A 15,655-nucleotide genomic window follows, 5' to 3' on the forward strand; every position below is an offset into this window, starting at 1 on the left:
GATGGTCATTGTGGCTGTGCTGCTGGATATTTCCAACCCTGTTCATAAAGGATATGCAGGAGAGGAGAAGAACCTGAGCAGCTCTTGCTCCTGGGCAGCCAGTGCATCACTTGTGTGTCATATGGAAGATACCAGAACACATTCATTTAAATTCCTTTTTTTTTTTAACAGCCACAATTAATTGGGGGTCATTTTTAAACCCAACTTGAATCAGACTCTGGGACAATTTTCATACAGAAACCAGATTTAATGCAGTTAATTTACACTTCTTTTAAGTCTTTAAATGTGGTGTATTTGCAGATGAGCCCGTAGCCCAAACCCTGCCTTGGCTGGCACCGCTGCTGGGCTGGGCTCACTCTTTGAACCTTGCTCTGGCGGTGCTTTCTCCTGTTTCCCACTTTTTCTATATTTAACTCAGTCTCTCAAAGCTGAGAATCCAGCAGAGAGCAAGCAGGGCCCAGGCAATAAAGGTACTTTTTTAAGAAAGGTGAGACCACTGAGCTTTCTTTTTTTGTCAACAAACCTGTATGGACTAATTAGCTAAGCCATAGCTCTGCCTAAGCACATCTTGATAGAGGGCATTTTTCAAAGAGAGGTGATGCACTGAAGTTGTAAAAAAGCCCCAAGAAGATGAATAAATTGTCTGGATGTGATGGCTTAAATAAGCCTGAGCAGATCTGGTGAGGAGCAGTGCAGGGGCTTGGCAGGCAGGATGCTGCAGACAGCATGGCTGAGGAGGGTCTGCGGACCTGTGTCTCTTGCATCCTTGCTGCTCTTTGCTAGCAAAGACCGTGGATGGATGACACAAGCTCTGGAGTGGTAAATCTGGCTCCAAGGAGAAGCAGGGAAGGTGATGACGAAGCCCCAGCAGCTGCTGCAGAGATCCAGTCGGCTGTGTCCAACTGAAGAGGCTCAGTTGTGCAGACGGGTTGTGTCCTTGAAAGCCACGTCACCATCATCCATCGCCCAGCAGAGCCCAGGGAGCTGCTTCCTTACAAAGACACAGTGCCTCCCTCTGCAGCATTGCCTGCATCCTCCTGGGAATTTAGCATCCCTGCTCTGTTGCGGATAATGAAAAAATAAGGGGGAGACTGGGGAGGACCCTAAACTGGTGGGGGATGTAGCATGCTAACAGTAAGCTGTGAAGGTGCTCCATCCTTTGCTTATTTAGAGGATGAGCTGGTGGCTGGTGGGACCAGAAAACCTTAAATCACTGGCTGCATCCCAATGGAAAAACACATTTAGCAGTGCCCGGTGCTGCAGCATGCAGTCATGTGTGCCAGACCCTTCACCAATGCTTTATGTTCTTTCTTGTCTTGCAGGGCTGAGAAGACAGAGGTTTTGAGTGAAGATCTCTTGCAGGTGAGGCCCTCTGCAGCTGGTCTGACCTGTGCCTGTGACGCTGGATGCAGCAGCACTTCTGTGCTGGTCGATGCCACAGTGTCCTGCAGTGATGAGATGGGCTGGGAGGAGGAGGAGGGGATAGGGAGCGTGAGAAGCAGCGTTCCCTCCCTCCCACATGCCTTCCCGTCCCTTTCCCAGCCTGGTTCTCAGGTCAGCTGCAATTGGATCCAGTCTTGTCTCTGCCAGAATGGCAACCTGATAATGGCTGGACAGATTGCAGGCGGGTGCCTGAGGCTTCTGTCTCTGCTGCAAAACCTGTCCTGGGGATAAGATGTGCGACAGCAGGGTACAGTCCCCAGAGCTGATGGTTGGGAGACTTCAGCAAAACAGCCCTGGCCAAAAATCCTCACGTGGTGCTGTGGAGCATCAGCTGTGCTTCCTACACACTCCACAGAGGGGGATGTCTGAGGAAGTGCCAGCAAAAAGAATGAATTCACAAATCCATCACTGAATTCATGAGGTTTCTAACTCACAGGTTGTCTAAACCATTGGGCATTGATGAGCAAAGCAGCCGCCTGGCAGCAGTGAGGGTGCCCAGCCCTTGTCCTTCATCACCGCAGGCATCCCTTGCTGTCAGCCAGTCCAGCTGCTGCTGGAGCCTCCTCAGCACTTGGGGCTGGGAAAAGTGTAAGCTTTTTGGTCTCAGCTGGTGTGTTTGCAGCTTGGCAATTTGGTCTGTGCTGTTGCTGTCAAGGTAGCAGGTTCTGCAGAAACAGAGAACCTGTGAGGATGCTTGTGGCAGGAGGCTGTGACCTGCAAGTGACAGTAGCTGCAGAATGACCTTTAGCTCTTTCTGGCCACAGTGTTCTGCCTGTGTTGCCCTCACTTGGACCTAATGACCCTGCTCCCAGCACACTTCATGCTTTAGCAAGAGCCATGTGTTAGCCAAAAATACGGAGAGGGTTTGGGTGAGTCATCACTAGAGGTTGCTGGAACCACGGTGGAAGAGAGTACAATGAAGCTGTTTGCAAATGTCCCAGCAGGGTGCAGAGAGCAGCCGCCTGCAGCAATTAATCCCTCCCTCCTGCTGCTTTGCCAGGGATTCAGCAGCTGTTTCCATCGTGGCTGAGACCTGACATGCTGGTAGAGCACGGCTGGTCACTGGCACTGGTGAGAAATAGCTGATGGAAGTGGCTGCATGGGCTATCGGGGCACTGGTGGGTTGGTTTGTTGTTCAGCAGCGCTGCCCTTGTGGTAGCATCCCAGCCACCAGCCAGTGGGAGTTGGGAGTTTTTTATCACAAAATGGTTTGAGTTGGAAAAGGTCTTAATGTCATCTGGTTCCAACCCCTGCCACAGGCAGGGACACCTTCCACTGGAGCACCTTGCTCCAAGCCCCTGTGTCCGACCTGGCCTTGAACACTGCCAGGGATGGGGCAGCCACAGCTTCTCTGGGCACCCTGTGCCAGCGCCTCAGCACCCTCACAGGGAAGAGCTTCTGCCTAAGAGCTCATCTCAGTCTCCCCTCTGGCAGGTTAAAGCCATTCCCCTTGGCCTGTCCCTGCAGGCCCTTGTCCAAAGCCCCTCTCCAGGTTTCCTGCAGCCCCTTCAGGCACTGGAGCTGCTCTCAGGTCTCCCCTTCAGGAGCCTTCTCTTCTCCAGGCTGCCCCAGCCCAGCTCTCTCAGCCTGGCTCCAGAGCAGAGCTGCTCCAGCCCTTGCAGCATCTCCATGGCCTCCTCTGGCCTCGCTCCAACAGCTCCACGTCCCTCTTGTGCTGCTGCCCCAGAGCTGGATCAGTACTGCAGGGGGGTCTCCCCAGAGCACAGCAGAGGGGCAGGATCCCCTCCCTGAGCTGCTGCTCATGCTCTGGGGGTGCACCCAGCACACAGGGGGGTCTAGACTCAAGCGCACACTGAAGCCAGGTCATGGGGAGCTTCTCATCAACCAACACGTCTGCGTCCTTCCTCTCAGGGCTGCTCTCAATCCTGTCTCCTAAGAGATGGAGATCTTCCTTTCCTCACCATCAGTGCTGGTGGCAGGGATGGGCCGGGTGCAGCAGTGACGTGCCCTGATCCCCAGGGATGGTCAGCCCCAGTAAGACAGAGCGGAGGGGATCTGAGTACTCCCCACCACCAGCAGCCAGAGAAAACGTGAATAATGAACTTTTTTTGTTTCAATTTTAATTTTTGGTGTTTCTCCTTTCAAGCTCTGACGTCTCTGTAGCCCTTCGGCACCGAGAGTCAGACCCTGCTCTTGGAGCCAACCGGTGACATCCCAGCACTTGGTAGCACCAGTGATGACACTGTCAAGGGCATGGCTGGCTTTGGCAGCATGGCACAGGGGATTTTTACACCTTTTGGAGATATTTTAGTGGGAAGGGTGGTGGGTGCTGCCTTGTCTGGGTGCAGAGTGAAGAGTCACTCATGTTGGCAGGGGTCTGTCTCCAGGATGGTGGGGAACCCAAACCCTTCCGGGTGTGCATCTACCTCCAGTTTGGCTCCTTTAGCTGGGTGTGCACCCACATATGTGCCCTTCTGAACATCAGACCCCTTGCAACATATGCATGGATGTGTGTGTTTGTATATATAATTTCTATAATTTTTATATATACATACACATTTCATCTATATGTTGAAAGGCACATGTGTACGTTGCAGGGATGGCAGAGGCTGCTCTGCCTCAGCCAGGAATCATAGAGTTCTTTCATTATTTAAATATATATGTAATACTTTTATAGAGATTGTTTCATTCTATATAAAACGTTACTAAGATACATATCATTATAGTGGTGGGGGGTGGCTCAGCTCAGGAGTTGCCTCCTGCCTCAAGGACTTGCTGCAGGCTCAGGAGTTGTCCCTGGAAGGGAGTAGTCATTTTTTCCCCCAGATCATTTAAATATTTCTGTTTTCACAGATTATTTGCCCAAATGTTGAGGTTTCCATGCTTTCCTCGTGTCTCTCAGCTTTGGTTTTCGGCAGATCTTCTTTGCTGACGTTTAATGACTTGTCTAGCTGAGTTTGGGGATGAACTGCTTCATTTAATCAATGCAGAGGCAATTAAAGCAACTTTTAGACCCAGGTTAGAGTATTGGCCAGTTTGGTTTGTGGCAGGGCTCAGCTGCGACAGACATCTCCTCCCCACACCCCAGGGGTGCAAAGGCTTTGGAGGCTGGTCCCATCCGGCTGTCAGCCTCCCTCAAGGAATTACTATGGGGCAGCATCAGTCTGGTGAAGCCTTCACCTGCGTAAAGCATCCCTGCTTCGGGAAGGGGCTGGGCTCTGGGGCTGTTGCATCTGATGCGGTGGCAATTGAAAGAATTTAGATTGAAAATGAAGAAGTTCCTTATGGCACTGCACCGTGGGCGTGGGACCAGGTGGGATACCCCGGTGATGGACACCGCTGCATCCGCAGGTGGAGAAGCGCCTGGAGCTGGTGAAGCAGGTCTCCCACAGCACCCACAAGAAGCTGACCGCATGTCTGCAGGGCCAGCAAGGCGTGGACGCTGACAAGCGCTCGGTGAGGCTTTGGCAGGGCTCTGAGGCTGCCGGGCGGGCGGCAGCACTGGGCTGGCGGATCGAACCAGAGCCCTCTCTTTGCAGAAGAAGCTGCCGCTGACAACACTGGCACAGTGCTTGATGGAGGGGTCAGCGGTGCTGGGCGACGACTCCCTGCTGGGGTAAGGGGGGGCAGGGTCTCCCCGGTGCTGTGCCACCGCTGGGAGGCTGCCGCCGGGAATTGCCGTAGTTCCTTATCTATGATGCCAGATAACTGGGGCAGGGGAGGCGGGGAAGGGGGTCACAGTGGTGTCAGAGGGGGTGGGATGGTCATGTGATCTCAGCAGTCCAGAGGATTTCTTTATTCTTCTCCTTGTGATAAGATGGGACCCTTTTAGTCATGTAGGATAGAGTGCAGACTGTATGTCATCATAGAATCCCAGACTGGTTTGGGTTGGAAAGGACCTTAAAGCTCATCCAGTCCCAACTGCCTGCCACAGGCAGGGACACCTTCCACTAGAGCAGCTTGCTCCAAGCCCCTGTGTCCAACCTGGCCTTGAACACTGCCAGGGATGGGGCAGCCACAGCTTCTCTGGGCACCCTGTGCCAGCGCCTCAGCACCCTCACAGGGAAGAGCTTCTGCCTAAGAGCTCATCTCAGTCTCCCCTCTGGCAGGTTAAAGCCATTCCCCTTGGCCTGGCCCTACAGGCCCTTTCCAAAGCCTTCTCCAGTTTTCCCCTTTAGGCACTGGAGCTGCTCTCAGGTCTCCCCTTCAGGAGCCTTCTCCAGGCTGAGCCAGCCCAGCTCCCTCAGCCTGGCTCCAGAGCAGAGCTGCTCCAGCCCTCGCAGCATCTTCATGGCTCTCTTCTGGACTTACATATATTTATAAAAAAAAAAGTATGTATGTGTATGTATGTATATACACACATATATATATATATATATATAAAAATAATAAAACTCCATAAAATTTCAGACTATAATTGGTACAATAGTTACAGAATGATATTTTCCTAACACCCAGGGTGCCCATGGTCCCCGAGGTGCTCTGGCCCCTCCAGCCCTCTGCCAAGGAAGGGCTGCCCTGCACTGCTGCCAAGACCCGCAGGGGCTTAGAGCCCCATGGGCACAGGCTGGGTGCCCATCGCTTCCCTGGTGTGCCCTTATAGGAAGATGCTGCGGCTGTGCGGGGAGGCAGAGGACAAGCTGGCTCAGGAGCTCATCCACTTCGAGCTGCAGGTGGAGAGGGACGTCATCGAGCCTCTCTTCGTGCTGGCTGAGGTGAGCGGTGGTCGGAGACGTCCTTGTGTTGGGTGTCGCTGTGCGCTGGAGGCTCGCATCCAAACCAGCCTGCAGGAGAGCCAGGTCTCATGGCTTTGGCAGCATATTTGGTTCCTGGCCCCAGTGAGAGACCTTCCCCTTTGAGGCTCTCTGATGCTTTGCTGGGGGGGCAGTGTCTGCATGTGCAGCAGGGCTGGGTGATGGTCCTGCCGGGCTCCTTTGCCTGCTCTTGCTGCTCTTGCTCTTTTCTTCCATTCCCAAAAAGCAGAGCATTAACACTTATTCCTCACCCATTTTATCTCAGTTCCAAACAAAACCACTGTTGTTTGGGAAGGTTTTTTTGCCCGCTTCCCCCCTGCTGCCAACTTTTTCAATTTTACGCAGTGCATCCTTTTTTCCCCTTTTACATCTGGCAGAATGTTCTTGGCTTGGTTCGGATTTTGTCTCCCCCAGCAGAAACATGAGCTCTGTCTCATTGCTTGTGTTTGGGGCTTTCGGCCATTACCAGATCCTTTGGCAAACCATCCTGTGCATGGCCTTTGCATTGCCACCCCCAAAAGCCCTTTTCCTGCCTTCATCCTCCTCCTCAGTGCAGAAATCTTTGATCCCCCAAGGATGCTCCTCTCAGGGGTGTGGATTCTGTGGTCGGGGCTGTCAGGGGGTGGCACAGCCCAGGTGGAGACATGGAGGAGGGACAAGCTGTGCCGTCTTCCTAATGATGTTAAAGTAAGGAGCTGCATCTTACCGCCCCGCTTGTACCACCCCAGCTCCAGCACTGCAGTCAGGCGTGACCTGTCCCCAGTGTCTCTCCGGGGACGTTTATTGCCTCCCGTTCCTGTGTGTTTCTGCAGGTGGAAATCCCAAATATCCAAAAGCAGAGGAAGCACTTGGCAAAGCTCGTGCTGGATATGGACTCCTCCAGGACAAGGTAGGAAGCAGCTTCAAAACTGCTTTATAAAAACTAAACCAAGTGATGGGTACTTTTACTAGTGCCAGGGAGGGCCGTGTCACTGTGTGCCTTGAGTTCAAGCTCTTCAGTGAGCCAAGATTTCTCATCTTGTCTGCAGGATCTGTAGATCACTTTGCCTTGCCTGCCCTCTGCAGAAAAGAGTGTTTTTTTTCTGGCACAAATATTTGTTTTTAACTCTTTTCCCTATCTTGGTGAGTTCTTACATAATGCAGAGTTGGGCGCTCCTACCACTGTAGAGTACTGCTGGGGTGGAGCAGGGATGACCCTTGGGGTTGGCTGCTCTTTGGGTTTTGCCTGGGGACATCCAGTTGGTGGGCTCTGGGGAGAGGTCTGGGAAGTGTCTGTAATCACCAGTATCATGTCCAGGCTTTCCCAGTGCCTTCTTTTCTCCTCCCATCTGGATGGGACTTGTCCTTCTGAAAATAATTGTGTAAGGAGAGCCCAGTGCTTGCAGCTGGTTGGGACTGGGGATGTTTGGGGCTGGGAGTAGACACTGCCTCCCAGTCTAGGTTGGACCATCTGCATGGTGCTGAGCACTGGGGACCATGGTAATCTTGGCTGAGGGGAGTCCCTGGACTGCCCTGTGGCTGGGATCCAGGGCTCTGTTGGGTCCCTGTCCCTCGCTGTGACAGCTCTGCCCTCTCCGCAGGTGGCAGCAGTCTGCCAAGTCCTCGGGTTTGGCCAGCAACCTGCAGCCCTCGGGTGCCAAAGCCGACGCTCTCAGGGAGGAGATGGAGGAGGCGGCCAACAGAGTGGAGATCTGCAGGGTACCTGGGGGATTGCTCCTTGCTGGCATGGGGGGACCGTGGTGTCTGAGCACTGTGGAAAAGCCTTCAGTATCTCTTCTTATCCCATTCTTCACCCTCTTCTTACCCTATTTACCAGCCTGGCTGGTAAAAAAAAACATAAAGCAGCCTGGTGGCAGTGGGTGATGCTCACCAGGCCAAGAAGGACATCCATGGTTCCTGTGTCCCCATGCTCCATGTCCTGGTGGAGCCAGAGCATCCCATTCCCAATGGACCCATCCCAGCAGGAGCCACTGAGCTCAGCACTAAGTATGCCCAGTCCTGGCACACAGACTTGCAGGAAGTGCCAGCACATTCCAAGCCCGCCTGTTGTACCCGGCCACGTCACCCCCCACAATCCCACAGGAGCATGGCCCCCAACTGGGCATGTTGTGTGGGAAAAGTGTCTGAGAGGGGATGCTGCTGCCAGAGCCTTCATCACAGGCTGCAGGAGCCAGCAATAAAACTCACAGACAATTTTGTGTGGCTTTAAATTCCCCCAGGGCAGAAAATGCAAAGGCCCAGGCAGAGCTGGTGCTGCAGGTGTTGGGCAGGAGGTGGAGCTGGGTGCATGTCTCAAACCTGGCATTTTCCTCCAGTGGTACAACCAGGACCCGAGTGGCCTTTCAGACAAATCTAGCCCCAAAACAGCACCATCTCCCCCATCTTAGAGCATCACAGCCCCACATGCCCAGCAATTTTCAGCAAAGCAGCTCAGCCAGGTGCTGCCCCCGTATATTGACTGCACTGATGGTGATGTTGCAGCTGGGACACGCTCAGAGTGTTTTAAAACCCTGGTGATTTTCATCCTGCTGGGTGAAGCAAGGGGATTCTCAGAAAGGAGCAATTCAGGAAGTGGCAAAATCTATTTTGTGACCATGAGGACAGAGACACTCATATCCTGGAGCTGAGGGGCTCGTTGCAATGCAGAGCAAGAAGCACCTGATGCCCCATCAGTCTGATCCACACCAAGTGGTTGGGATACTACCAGCGGCAGTGCACACCGCTCCATGGCACAGCAATTAGGTCTGGGGTTAATGAGCCCCTTGCACGCGAGGAGCAATGTAATGAGGTTGCGGGACGAGCAAACTTGGGGTTTAATTTGTGCCATTCAGCCCGCCAGGATGTGCACCCTCTGGCTGACAGGTTGTCCCCAAGTGACTGTCACATGCAGGGAGCTCCTTGCAAGTTGCCGGCTCCTTGTGGGCTCTGGAAGGAAGACGAGGGAGGTTGAGGATGGGCAGAGAGCAAACCCCCATGCTGCTGCCATGTATTCAACATGCCAAGCACCTCTCGAGTGGGTGCTGCAGTGTGCCAGATTGCATATTGGCTCCTGCTGTGACCAAGCTGGTCCCTCCTGGTGGCCTCCAAAAGGGCCATCATGGTGGCATGGGGGCAGAATGGATGGGACAGCAACTTATTCTCTGCTCTCCATAGGACCAGCTCTCGGCTGATATGTACAATTTTGTGGCCAAAGAAGTAGACTATGCAAACTATTTCCAAACGGTAAGTGCCACTCACCCTGCGGGACTGCTGCAGCGCGGCCGCAGGGTGACAGCCGCTGCTGTGTCCCCGCAGCTCATCGAGGTGCAGGCTGAATACCACCGGAAATCCCTAGCGCTGCTGCAGAGTGTCCTGCCTCAGATTAAAGCCCAGCAGGGTAAGTGCCTGTCCCCTCCTGCACACAGCGCTGAGGGCTCTGCATCACGCCAGAGCCATGCAGGGCTTTGCCACAGCGATGAGCCAGCTCCAGCGTGACCCCCCCCCCCGGCGTGGCACCTGAGCATCCTCCCTTTGCTCCACCTGCATCCCGCCTGCCTCAGCCCTGCGGAGGCCGTCCCATCCCCATCCCACTTGGTTGTGGGGGGCAGGATCCAGCCAGCTTCATGGGGGTGGGGGAAGGGAAACCAGCCCGACTATTCCCATCACGTGCAACACCAGAGGTGGGAATTCAGTGCCACGGGGGGCTCCTGGGGCTGCACTTTTCAGTGTGAGACCTTCAAAGGAGCTGGGCTGGGAGGCAGAGGTCAGGGCTGGGGCCACCACCCAGTGCGGTGGCCCCAAGAGCAGCACATTCCCCGGGGCAGGGCTTGGGGTGCTGCTGCAGCAGGGCAGGGAGCGATTTGTATTTTATTTTCTTTCTCTCGATCCCACAAAATATTCCTGCCTCAAACTGTGATGGAAGAAGGGGGAAAATATTGCAAAGGTTTGCCTGTGGTTGTTCCCCCGGAAAACGTTATCCAGCCCCTTTGAAATGTCCCGTGTGATGATTGGAAAACATTTTGTTTGGATTTCATCTTTAAAAAGCACTTCCCGAGCCACCCAGGACAGAGGTGCGGGGTCCTGTTGTTTTAGCAACACCCAAATGGAATATTTTGCTGCTGAAATGCTGTGATCCAAGGGCTTTTTGGGGAGCGGATGCTGTATCCGGCACCGTCCCCGCCATGTCCTCCCCCCCTTCTCTCACCCCCTCTGCCTGTCACAGAGGCATGGATGGAAAAGCCCTCCTTTGGGAAGCCCTTGGAGGAGCACCTGGCTGTCAGCGGGCGGGAGATCGCCTTTCCTGTGGAGGCGTGCGTGACGATGCTCCTGGAGTGCGGCATGCAGGAGGAGGTGGGTCCCATGTCCTACCACCCTCGGTTGGGCATGGTGGAAGTGGACTTGGAAACCTCCAAGGCAGGGGCAAGGAGCCAGGGGGTTTGGGGGACATTCCCCTGTCCCAAAGCTTGTCCGACGCTTTCCTGTATCCTCTGTGAAGGGTCTTTTCCGAGTCGCTCCCTCGGCCTCCAAGCTGAAGAAGCTCAAAGCTGCCCTGGACTGCTGCGTGGTGGATGTGCAGGAGTACTCAGCTGACCCACATGCCATCGCAGGTAGATGCTGCCTCGGGGCAGGGGGTTGGTGCTGTGTAGGGTGGCCCATCCAGCCCCCAAGCACCAGCTATGGGCACCCAGAGAGTGGTCATCAGTGGCACAAAGTCTACTTGGAGGCCAGTAACCAGTGGTGTAGGCAAGGGGGTCATGCCAGGTATAATCCTGATTGACACCTTCATTCATGATGTGGATGATGGATGGGGCAGGGTGGACCCTCTGCAGATGACACCAAACTGAGAGGTGTGCTGCCGTCCAGAGGGACTTGGGCACAGTGGAGAGGTGGGCTGAGAGAGACCTGGTAAAGTTCAGCAAGGGGAAGTGCCAAGTCCTGCCCCTGGGGAAGAGGAGCCCCAGGCACCAGGACATGCTGGAGCTGCCCAGCTGGAAAGTGGCTTGGCGGAGATAGCCCTGGGGGTCCTGGTGGCCACCAAGCTGACCATGAGCCAGCAATGTGCCTTTGTGGCACACTGAAGGTGAATGGTGTTCTGGCCTGCACTGAGAGGAGTGATACCAGCCAGTGAAGGGAGGTGATCCTTCCACTTCAGAGCATTACAGCAGGGAAGTGGACATAGTGCAGGGAGCCCAATGAAAGGCTGTGAAGATGGGCCTGGAACATCTCTCCTGGGAGGAAAGGCTGAAGGAGCTGGGACTGTTCAGCCTGGTGAGGAGAAGGCTCAGGAAGATGTCATCAGTGGATGTACCTGCAGGGTGGGTACAAAGAGGACAGAGCTCTTTCAAATGGTGCCCAGTTCCAGGACAGTGGGCACAAACAGGAGCTTCCCTCTGAACCTCAGGAGACACTTGGTCACTGTGCAAGTGACCAAGGGCTGGCACAGGCTGTGCGCAAGGAGGTGGCAGAGTCTCCATTCTTGAGGATACTCCAAAGCTACCAGGACACAATAATGAGCAACCAGTTCTGGTGGTCCTGCTGGAGTGGGGGTTTAGACCAGACAACTTCCAGAGGTCCCTCCCAACCTCAGTCCTTCTGTGATTTGTCCCAAAGCCTTTGAACAGTGAAGACACAATATACAGGGGACAAAGCAGGTGCAGAAACACACTGTTCAGTGGCAGTGGTGGTCAGGCTTTCAGGAGTTGCCATACACGAAGGAGCACAAACCCCAACCACCGTGTCCCCTTCCCTGGGCAGGGGCTTGAGCAGTGTTTTGGAACTCAGGTGAGGAAGAAAACAGGAACACAATCGTAATCCAGGTGGTGGGGCCCTGGTGATACTGATCAGGAGAATCTCTGCTGGAGTAGGGAGTAGTTGGGAAGATGCATGTGTGGTCTCATCAAGCTTGCTGTCTTCTCTTTACCTCTTCTGGGATGTAAGCCCTCTCTAAGCAGAGATCCCAACCCATGGGACTGCAATTAAGCATTTATTAGGTTTAAATGCTAGCCAGCTGCTCTCCTGGGCTGGGGCTTTCTGGCAGCCGCAGAATTGGACCCTGGATTCCTGTTGACTTCAATGGGAACCTTTTCCCAGCACAAGTTGTGAAGGTCCAAGGCAAAAATGAAGGATGGAGACCAGGGTGAACACCTGATGGGGGCAAGAATGATGGAGGGATTCAGAGAGGTGCTAGGAGGGACTAGCTGAAGGTGGCAAGGTGGTTGCAGGAGGTCAGGCAATGCCATAGGCTCCACCAAGCCAGGGAGACTAGAGGGTGCTTTGGGATGTGTTAAATTTGGGAGGGGTGGGAATCAAAATGCCAAGGAGCAAAACCACTCTGTCCCCACCATCTGGTGCCACCTGCAGTGTCGAGCCCCGTGTCCCTTGTGTGCTGCAGGAGCCCTCAAGTCCTACCTGCGAGAGCTGCCAGAACCCCTCATGACATTTGAGCTGTATGAGGAGTGGATCCAGGCCTCCAAGTGAGTCTGGGGTATCCCCCTGTTTCTCTGTGACACAGGTGGTGGCATCTTTGGTCCCTGTGAATGGTTGGGGACCATGAGTTATTTCTGACTTGGCTGACAGCATTTGGGATGTATCCTCCAGGGTCTGAGAGCCAGGAGGGTTCTCACAATGATCCTTGAGCACAGTGGGTCCCAGCAATGAGGGTGGCCATGATGTCCCCTGATGTCCCCAGCATGGCCCAGAGCACACTGACCGAGGTGGTTGAGCTTTCACAGCATCTTTCAGCAAGCCCTTGAGTGCCAGGCACTGGTGCTGTCTGGATGAGTGTGCAGACCCTGGGGGACCACTGGCCAAGGGAACTCCCACCTGTATTGTTGGTGTGCTCCGCACCGTGGAACCACCAAACCCATCAAGGACTGGGCCAGCTGAGGTGGCACCATCATGCCTCCTCCACCGAGGCAGATGTTTGCTGTAGTGGGATGTCAGGCACAGGGATGAGAGAGAAACTTCTCACCCACCTCCCTGCAGCATCCCGGAGCAGGAGAAGCGGCTGCAGGCTCTCTGGAACACCTGCGAGAAGCTGCCCAAACCCAACTACAACAACATCAGGTGAGCCTGGGGCCAGCAGGGCCCGGGGAGGCCATGGTGGAGATGTGGCTCTGATACACCGGCATGGCTGGGCTCTGATTTCCAGGTACGTGATTAAATTCCTGGCCAAGCTGACCGAGTACCAGGACATGAATAAAATGACACCGAGCAATGTGGCCATCGTGCTGGGGCCCAACCTTCTGTGGCCGCAGGCGGACGGGTAAGGTGTCCGGGTGGAAAGTGAGCATGCCAGAGGGATGCTGGGGAAATGGTGTGGGGGGGCCTGGGGCCAAAATCCTGCCGGGAATAAGGCTGGACTGCAGTGGGGTGCTGAGCCCATCCCTGCTGCCCTGCAGGAACATGACAGAGATGATGACAACCGTCTCACTGCAGATTGTGGGGATCATTGAGCCACTCATCCAGCATGCTGACTGGTTCTTCCCTGGAGGTAGGCTGTGTGCAATGGTCGTGGCGGGGTGGGATGGGCTTTGTGGGACACCACAGCCCTCCCTGGGAGTGAGTGCCGAGTTCCCACATTGATTTTTGCCAGCCCCCTCTGCCTGCTTTGGTTTGGGGAGGGGGGAGGCTCTGGCAGAGATCTGGCAAGACTCATCACACCAGTGAGCCCAACCCAGCTGCTCCATGCCCGCCTGAGCATTCTTGCTGTGCTGATCCCCTACCTCCACCCCTCCCTGAGGACACAGGTCCCGATGTCCCCTCTTCTCCTTTCTCTCCTTCAGACATTGAGTTCAATGTGACTGGCAACTACGGCAGTCCCATGCACATCAACCACAATGCCAACTACAGCTCCATGCCCTCCCCAGACATGGACCACGCAGACCGCCGGCAGCATGACCAGGCACGACGGCCCCTTAGCGTGGCTACAGACAACATGATGCTGGAGTTTTACAAGAAGGATGGGTAGGGTCTTTGTGGTGCTGGGTTTGGGAAGAGGGAGGGGTGGCATTGTCATTTTAAACTAACAATCTTGTATTTCTGTCTATGCAGCCTTAGGAAAATCCAAAGGTACTGTATCCTCTGCAGCAGTGCTGGGAAGGTGCTGGGAGGATGCGGGGTGGTTGCTGAGAGAATGCTGGTACCTGGGGGAGGGATAGGGGGTGAATCCCACTGCCACCCCTGCCCTATTGCCATGGAGGTTCATTCCCAGCAACTTCCCAGTAGAAGAGGCATCTTTAGGGAGCTGGAGGGTGGGTGCTGAGAGCCTGTCTCTGTGTCCCCACAGCATGGGCGTCAGGGTGATGGACACCTCGTGGGTGGCTCGCCGAGGCACGTCTGCGGCACGCAAGACAGCCTCCACCCCGCCAGCCATGCAGCCGCCTGCACCGCCCTCAGAGCTGCCCCCCGCGCCCCACTCACCCATTCCCGAGCAAGCGCTGGACACATCCGCTACCCCTTCCCCGCCTCCCACCAGCTTTGGCTTCCCCCCGGGAGCTGAGCGGACAAGGTAAGGCCACCGGCACCCCTGGGTCCCTGACCCGGGCATCCCTCCCAATGTGTGCAGCAGCAAACCAGCCCCATGGCCATGCTGGAGGCAGTGGGAGAGGATGCTCAGCATCCCCGGGAGAGGAGCAGTATCCTGGGGCAGTGGGAGGATGCTCAGCATCCCTGCAGCCATCGCAACATCCCCATCCTGCTGGCCTCGTGGGAATGGTGGATTTTCCTGTGGGTCCCCAGCCTGGCTCACAGCTGGAATGAATTTTGTGCTGGTGATGGAAGGAGATGCAAGGAAAAGCCTAAAGGAGCCCAGTGTCCCCTGAGCCCTTCCTCTGCCCAAGGTCTGTGCCTGACTTGAGAGGTCAGGTGGAGAAAGTACCCGAATTCCAAATTTCTGCCCCAGAATGGTGGGCTGGGCTCTGCAGCCATCTGTGAGACGTGCTGTGCTCCGGGGCGCACCCATGGGTGTGGGTGGCAGCGCTGCATGGGTCATGCTGTGGGGTGCTGGGATGAGGTGAGGGGCTCCTGCCCCACCCCGAGACCTTCACCGGAGCAATCCCCTGCCCTCCCCTCCTCCCCTCCCAGGGCTTCTGTTCTTTCATTACTTTTTCCCTTATTTTCTGGGGGATTTTTTCTGCCTCTTTTTAGGGTGTTTCTGGCCATTCTGCAGCAGGGCTGGGGAACCTGGCATCATCCCCGCCCCTGCCCCACGCACCAGTGGCTCCCCGGCCCCATGCCTGGGCACAGCCCCCCCGGCTGGGCTGCAGCCAGAGCCTCCCCCCACCCAGCCTTCCCCTTGCTGCTCTCCCCTCACCCTGGTGTCAGCCTCGCTCCCTCACTGCCCCCAGAGGGCTTTCCCTGAGCCCCCCCTGCACAGTGCTGCTGCTCCCCCGGGAGCCACAGGAAACGGGGAACCGCAGACCGGGGGCTGGTGGGCGCTGCAGGTGGGCTGGGGGCTGAGAAACACCCGCTGGGCTGGAGCGAGGCTCCTGCCGCTGCCTGCGGGGGGGTCATGTCCC

At 55.4% G+C, this 15,655-nt stretch overlaps 1 protein-coding gene across 2 annotated transcripts in view; it reads left to right on the forward strand.

The window, feature by feature from the left end:
• Positions 1–15,655, forward strand: part of ARHGAP44 (Rho GTPase activating protein 44) — a 30,394-nt gene that overhangs the window by 8,735 nt on the left and 6,004 nt on the right. For both annotated transcript variants that reach the window (XM_062610518.1, XM_062610519.1), the window contains exons 2-18: positions 1,323–1,362; positions 4,756–4,860; positions 4,944–5,020; positions 6,008–6,119; positions 6,971–7,047; positions 7,739–7,856; positions 9,312–9,380; positions 9,453–9,534; positions 10,360–10,487; positions 10,633–10,744; positions 12,529–12,610; positions 13,122–13,202; positions 13,288–13,401; positions 13,538–13,629; positions 13,922–14,102; positions 14,190–14,207; positions 14,425–14,646. In XM_062610518.1, the coding sequence (XP_062466502.1) occupies positions 1,323–1,362; positions 4,756–4,860; positions 4,944–5,020; positions 6,008–6,119; positions 6,971–7,047; positions 7,739–7,856; positions 9,312–9,380; positions 9,453–9,534; positions 10,360–10,487; positions 10,633–10,744; positions 12,529–12,610; positions 13,122–13,202; positions 13,288–13,401; positions 13,538–13,629; positions 13,922–14,102; positions 14,190–14,207; positions 14,425–14,646 (1,710 nt within the window). The remainder of the gene's footprint in view (positions 1–1,322; positions 1,363–4,755; positions 4,861–4,943; positions 5,021–6,007; positions 6,120–6,970; positions 7,048–7,738; positions 7,857–9,311; positions 9,381–9,452; positions 9,535–10,359; positions 10,488–10,632; positions 10,745–12,528; positions 12,611–13,121; positions 13,203–13,287; positions 13,402–13,537; positions 13,630–13,921; positions 14,103–14,189; positions 14,208–14,424; positions 14,647–15,655) is intronic.

This window comes from Pezoporus occidentalis, unplaced genomic scaffold (assembly GCF_034315485.1).
Source record: "Pezoporus occidentalis ecotype Australia unplaced genomic scaffold, CSIRO_AGI_Poc_V1 ctg148, whole genome shotgun sequence".
Taxonomy (NCBI): Eukaryota; Metazoa; Chordata; class Aves; order Psittaciformes; family Psittacidae; genus Pezoporus; species Pezoporus occidentalis.